General features: G+C 33.8%; 2 protein-coding genes across 8 annotated transcripts in view; both read right to left on the bottom strand.

Annotated features, from left to right (window-relative positions):
* LOC119636247 (protein quiver) overlaps positions 1-2,994 on the bottom strand; it is a 26,136-nt gene extending 23,142 nt beyond the window's left edge. For 5 of the 7 annotated variants that reach the window (XM_038031540.1, XM_038031542.1, XM_038031536.1 and 2 more), the window contains exons 1-2: positions 2,839-2,994; positions 2,327-2,740 (exon numbers count right to left, since the gene is read on the bottom strand). The gene's annotated coding sequence lies outside the window, so the exon portion shown is untranslated. The remainder of the gene's footprint in view (positions 1-2,326; positions 2,741-2,838) is intronic. The other 2 variants (XM_038031538.1, XM_038031537.1) reach the window with 2 other exon arrangements.
* A 2,113-nt stretch (positions 2,995-5,107) lies between these two features.
* LOC119636229 (glutaminyl-peptide cyclotransferase-like) lies at positions 5,108-6,586 on the bottom strand. Its single transcript, XM_038031485.1, has one exon. The coding sequence runs from the start codon at positions 6,328-6,330 to the stop codon at positions 5,275-5,277; it is 1,056 nt and encodes a 351-aa protein (XP_037887413.1). The 5' UTR covers positions 6,331-6,586; the 3' UTR covers positions 5,108-5,274.
* Positions 6,587-6,634: the final 48 nt, after the last annotated feature.

Below are 6,634 nucleotides of genomic sequence, written 5' to 3'. Positions count from 1 at the left end.
TGTGTGTGTGTGTGTGTGTGTGTGTGTGTGTGTGTGTGTGTGTGTGTGTATGTGTGTATGTGTGTGTGTTTATAGATAACATAGTAAGACTACAAGTTGTCCTGTAATGAGCACAAAGTGTCACTATCGTATTTATATTTTTAACGGTAAAATTTACAATGTGTGCGTCTGTGTGTGTGTTTGTATGTGTTTATACATAATATAGTATATCTACACTCGACAAGAGCACTATGCATCCTATTATAAATTAATTTTCTTGTTGATATTAGCGTTAACATAGAAATCTGTCTTAGATCATATTGCTTTGTTCATTTTACTACCTTCTACACCCCACACCCCACACCCCTTGTGATGCAAGGGTATACTAAGTTTGTGCGGCTGTATGCAACATCCAGAAGTATTTGAAGAAGACGTGTACCCTTCATTTTCTGAGCCGATTTAACCTTGTCCGTCTGTCTCTTCATCCTCATTTCTTGTGTTCAACCTACAGGCTACACATTTTCCGATATTGATCGGTCATTCGAAATTTTAAACAAATTTACAAAGTTTCACATTTCATTTTTAATTATTGTAATTTCCGAGCTTTATTCTGCTCAATAAGTATTTCATTGAATCTTTCTGATATATTTTTCTTAATTTTTTCTTTTCCCACACCAAAATGATTAAACTTGCACGCATATGGTAAACTTTTTCGATATTTTCCACTTCAAGACTCGCGTAAACAATCCCTAAATCTATATATTTTAAAGGTATAAAATTATATATTTCTCATTATAACAAAAGAAAGTGAACAAATTATATTTGGTCGTGAACGACTCTTTTATACCTGCCACCATGATCGTAAAACAAAAAAAAGAACTAAATGGAAGAATAAGAACTGTAGTCCATCATTTTGAGTGGGCGCGGCTGAGTTTTTCTATTTTCAGAATAAAAGTAGAAATTTGTATGGTTTATGTGCCGTACTTTATGAGTGACAAGCGGAATACACGGTACGCAAAGGTGTTCACAGTTTTTATTACTTAAGCGTATGGGCTTTATAGGCGTGTTCTCTAAAAAGGCTTTTTGAAAGTTTGCAGACAGACACTATCCAGTTGGATAGCTAAATGGACGGACACGCTTAGGCACATTCCAAATTTGAAAATGAAAATTGAAAATAAAAATGTATACATTGTGCGGGGTTTTTGAAGCTTGCTGCTATGTGTCACAAACATTTTGGAAAAAAATGAAATTTGATTTCCATTTTTGCAGAGGTACTACATCATCACCCATAGAATATATAGATTCAAATTTTTGTAGATTTTTCTGCTGCAGTGCAATCAGCGAAAACCCAATTTTTTTGTTTTTCTTTTATTACAGAGGTATCTCAGATTACGTGGTACTATGGACGTATCCTCCAACCGATTTGGACCGTTTGCAATATCAAGGTGCGTGCAGGATCTTTCAATGTTTCTATCGAATTTGAAGCCAATAGCTTTATTTTTGCTTCCATGTTTTCAACAGACATTACACGGACTAACAGACGGACATACTTAAATTGATTCAGAATTTGATGATGATCAAGACTATATAACACTTTGTGGGGTCTCTTGTGGGGTGATGCTGGCAAAGGTTTTGACAAAACGAACATACCTTTCATCCTTCGATGATAGTTATAAAAATATTCCAGAAAAAACATTTCCTAAAAATTTTGTTAATAAATTTTCTTTTTCTTCTTCGTCTTCTTCTTGAGTACGAATCAGCAAAAGATGACTCGCGACGTTGCAATAGAAAGGCTTCAGCATGAATATAATCCAACGGAAGTTAAAGTATATTACGTTTGTAACGCCCCCAAGATAGTCGTCTTTTGTTTGTAGAGTTTTTGGGCCCAGAAACATTCAAGCAGGTGCCAAACACCTTACCTTTACCTTAGTAGCTCACATATTATTGCACTTTATTACGAAAAATTTGTTGCTCCGAAATTTGAGGTAATAATCTCTGAGAATCATATAATTATTGCGGATAAAAATGATTTCAATGATGCTTGCCTAGCGTTACAAATAAATCAAAATATCCATAGATTCTGATGATCAATGTTCACCAAGCTCTTACTTCTCTCTTCGTGAATTACATACGACGGTTATAAGTCATATTTTTTGTATTACATATATTGGTACATATATTGTTTATCAAACATTTGTCACTTCCTTTATAGATGGGATGAAAAAAACGGGGAAAATTGCTTTTACCCTGAACAGACAGACAGACATGCAACCATTAATTTGCCCCCTTGGATAGATAGAGATAGATGGTTGACATTGGCAGGTAATAATAAAAATTAAAAACTTACTAAACATCAGCTATGAACGAATTGAATTAGTCCCGAATCTTAACGATCAATTTTATGATGATGATGCATTCGTTATTCGTCCCACATCCAGCCCAGTCGCCCAATCAAGCAGGAACAAAGATGAGTCTTTGCACATTAAACAAACTATTGGCGAATGTTTTCCTCTTTTGTTTTATTCTTTTTAAACTTTAATTATATATGTGTATATGTGCATATGTCGCTATTGAGTTTTGTTTTGATTTTTCAAAACTCTTTTTTTTTTCATTGCCATACAAACGTGCACGCGCAATTATACACGCTCTCTCCCTTTCTCTCTCTCTCTCTGTCTCTACTAATGTTTAGAAAGGTCGCTGCTACTGCTCTAGATTGCAATTTCTTTTTCTTTTTTTTAATCTTTTATTTTACGTTTCATAACTTTATCGATTTATATATAAAAGAGAAACAATTAAAAACAATTACAATTTAAAAAAAAAACAATTTTTTTAATTTTTAATTAAAAAGATTTAACTAACATTTTGATTGAATTGATTTTTTTTGTAATTTTTATACACGCATTGCAATCACTTTGACTTCTTATATACGAAGAAAGTTCGCTTAAGAAAATATTGATTTTATGTTTTTTCTCATCACTAGAAATTAATTTAAGATTTATCATTAAAAAAAATATTAAATAAATTTTTATAAATATATGTAAATTTTTTTTTTAAATTATTAAAAGAAATTTCTTTTAATTTTAATCTAATTTATTTATTCATTTGGATTTTTTGTTTTATTATTATTATTTTTTTTTTATTTTTGCTTTGCTCCACGGATGATGGGTAAACGATAACTGCAAAGGAAACCCCTTTGGTCAATACAAAAAGCGGTTCAGTGAGGCAATATTTTTCCAAAAAGTTTTCATTACAATTGCCTGCTTTTTCGTTTATGCAGGTGGTTGAAAAGCTTTCCAAGTACTAAAAGAGCTTTCAGAGCACAACACTTTATGACACTTTCTTTGAATATTAACGGTTGTGTTTTTTTTTTTAGACTACGGTATTCTTTATACAGTCAACACCGATGAAATGTAGGATGTTTCGATCCGAATCTAATTATCATGTTTAACCTTAAAATGCCGCTATCCTATTACCTGATAGCTATGAGCAGAAATATTCTTATGGCAAGACGCATACCGGCTTAGAGCTGTTTGCTCGTTCTCCGCTCTACTTTTTGATAAATGTTTCGAACCTATTACGACTAGGAATCTTTTTTCTTGAAATTTCGAGATTCGGAGGAGACTACTTTTGTCTAATGAATCTCTGCTGGAAGGCTGTAAACTATATTTTAACCTAAACAACTATGAAAGAAGAAAACAAATGAGTAGAAAAGAAACTAGGAGGGCAAGCTTGCCGTACGCGGTGGTTTAATTGGTATTTCGGTACGTAAATACCTTTGAAACCGTCAGGTTTACCGTACTAATACAATTGATACCGTGAAACTGTTAACATTTACCGAAATAACTCCGTTATGTTTATCATACAACCTGTAACAGGATATGCTTAAAGTTCAATGTACAGTCACCCTGGGTACTTTTTTGTACGCGATCAATAGGAAACGAAAACCCAATTCTCCTATTCACGAGAGGATCAGCGAGACATCTCTTATTACAGTAAACAATCTTTGCTGTCCTTGCCCTTAATAGGGAATATGTTTGTTTAGACCAGATCATCATGGATCTGGAACAACAAGTAGATCAAATGGAAGGCAAGTATTGCTCTGAAACAATAAACGCATTCACTTTCCAATTGACTGTCGCGGAACAACTAGAGAAAGAGTTATACTCGCGTACGGCTTTTATAATTGTCGGCTCACGACAATTGCTTTGCTGTTACGAAATTACTGACACATGTCTGAGAGGATTATTTGCTGGGAAATATCTCACGAAAATGTTATGCATGTTAAGCATGTCTCCCCACTTTTGTGTTATGCTGTTGTCAAGTGAATTTAGGAAAGTTTCCACGACTATAATCTGTAGTCTTACTCATACTTGCCGTACAAATTTCAGTAAATGTTCTCATTTCAGTTTTTTTATTATCTCTCGTATTTATCTTACGGTTTTTAATATGGTTTATTTATATCGGACCCCTCGGGATAGTATTTAATGAGTGTGCTGCACAAATGCCGCTAGCGACAGGTCCCATCACATATATATAGATAAATATACTTCCCCAAAAATAAAGTGAGAACATTTTAGGAAAAATTTTCCAAGATATGTGAACACGCGGTGGAAAAAAGGAAATCTTTGCCCATCGTTTATAAATGCTCCAAAATTACCCTCATACCGATTGCGAACATCGCTAATTCTATTGAAATATCGGTAATTTAACCCGAGCAAATATTGCGCCTAAATACACGATATGCAAATCATCTCGAAAACTGGTATATGCAATTTTTTGTTTTTAATATAACAGCTCCAAAATGAGTGAAAAGGGAAAGATTTGATATTATATACGAGATCGCTGATTGCTCTTGCTATTAACATATATTCCCTATGATAGACATTAGAAGTAAAACAACTTTTTTAAGGGAAAACCGTCAAAGTTTGAATTTATATTCCCCGATATGTTTCGTAGCATGAACAATATCTTGTATATCTCTCATGATTCTCATATATTTACACAAATATTTTATTAGCTAATAATTTTTAAATGCAACGATCCAATTTTTATTATAAATAATATTTTTTTTATATAACATAGCTTTTGTTTTTGAATTCAATATAAAAAATCAAAAAAGAATGACTTGAAAAGTTTGTTCAGTTCATCACATTTTGGCTCTTTTTAAAAATAGTTTTTATCTTGTAACTTTTAGTGTGCAATGAAAATAATTTATTAAAAGTTAGCTTCTTTTTGCCTTTTAAAAAAAGGTTGAATTTAGAAGATCTTTTCAGATTATTTCATATCATTATTTTGCTAGGTTTTCTTTTTCTTAATATCACCCAACAAATACTGCATGGTAAACAAACGTACAATGCGGGCCAAATTTTCAGTTGTTACAAAATCAATAACCGATTCGTTATCTTCGATGGTATGCCAGAATGGTGGGAACGGTAATGGTATTATGTGTAGGATAGGTACACCACGTTTTAAAAACGGCGTGTGGTCATCTTCTAGATAAGCCGTTCGCAACGTTTGCGCTTGAAAATAACGCTGAGGTTGTAGTTGACTGATACCGCTATTAGCATATGCTGAAAATCCCGCCTTTATCAAACGTTCCTCTAGCGACAACAAATGCGAATACCAGGACTCTGTGTTGCTAAAGAAATTATAAAAGGTCGGATCAGGGGAACCTAACAAGTCCAAAAGCATTAATATATCAATTTTATCGAGAAAGCCTTCAGTTTCCCATTTCCGTGCGAGGCGCCGCGAACCGTATAGAGAGTCTTCCGGCAACCATTCCTCGAAAGCCTCCTCACCATCAAAAAATATCATCATCAAACTGAGAGACGTATTGCGGAAAGCAGCTAAATGAACTTTCAGGACTTTTGCTAAATTCAAAAGCATTGCACAAGGCACCGCCGAATCGGTGGCTCCCACAAATTGCAAATCTCCCATGTATTTGCTGTCATAGTGACAGCTTAATATTAAGTACCGATCAGCCTCTGGGTTTAACGAAGCAATAATGTTTTGAAATTGCAATTGTCCTAAAATCGGCACTGTATCATGAAATTTGTGCAATTCTACCGACCAGCCGAGATCGCGAAGGCTTCTGACGATATATTGGCGAACCTGTTTATGGCCATTAGTGCCAACCACACGAGGTATAAGTATTTGTTTGGCGGCTTCCTTTAAATGTGAAATATCGGATAGAGAGTTAAAGGTGTTGAACTCGTCGTCTGACAGCTCTTCGGTATGATATGGAACCTGACGACGACTTACTAAACAGCTATCAGTATTTGCCGCTTTAGTAAAAGAACGTAACAAAAGGAATATTAAATACGACGTGACATGACAGGACATTCTCTTCATTTTACACGAAATGAATTAACTCTTTCCGTTCGGTTTTGTGGCTGCATTGAAAATGTTAACAAGTGGTTGAGTTTTGAGCGCACTCTATGCTTTATGGTTACTTATTTAATAAAAACGTTTTACATGTAACACATGTTTATATATTATTTCTTTTGCATTAAATTATCTAAATAACTCTTATATTCTTGAAAAATCACAGTATTTTGCACATTATAAACAATAATATTATACTTTTCTCAAAAAAATTTCGATCGCAAACTGCTTAAAAGCGAAATTCAGCTGTTTTTGGAGGTAATGCTTATAG

The sequence above is a fragment of the Glossina fuscipes genome, unplaced genomic scaffold (genome assembly GCF_014805625.2).
Source record: "Glossina fuscipes isolate IAEA_lab_2018 unplaced genomic scaffold, Yale_Gfus_2 28, whole genome shotgun sequence".
Classification (NCBI taxonomy): Eukaryota; Metazoa; Arthropoda; class Insecta; order Diptera; family Glossinidae; genus Glossina; species Glossina fuscipes.
This window is presented reverse-complemented; position numbering and strand designations above follow the sequence as displayed.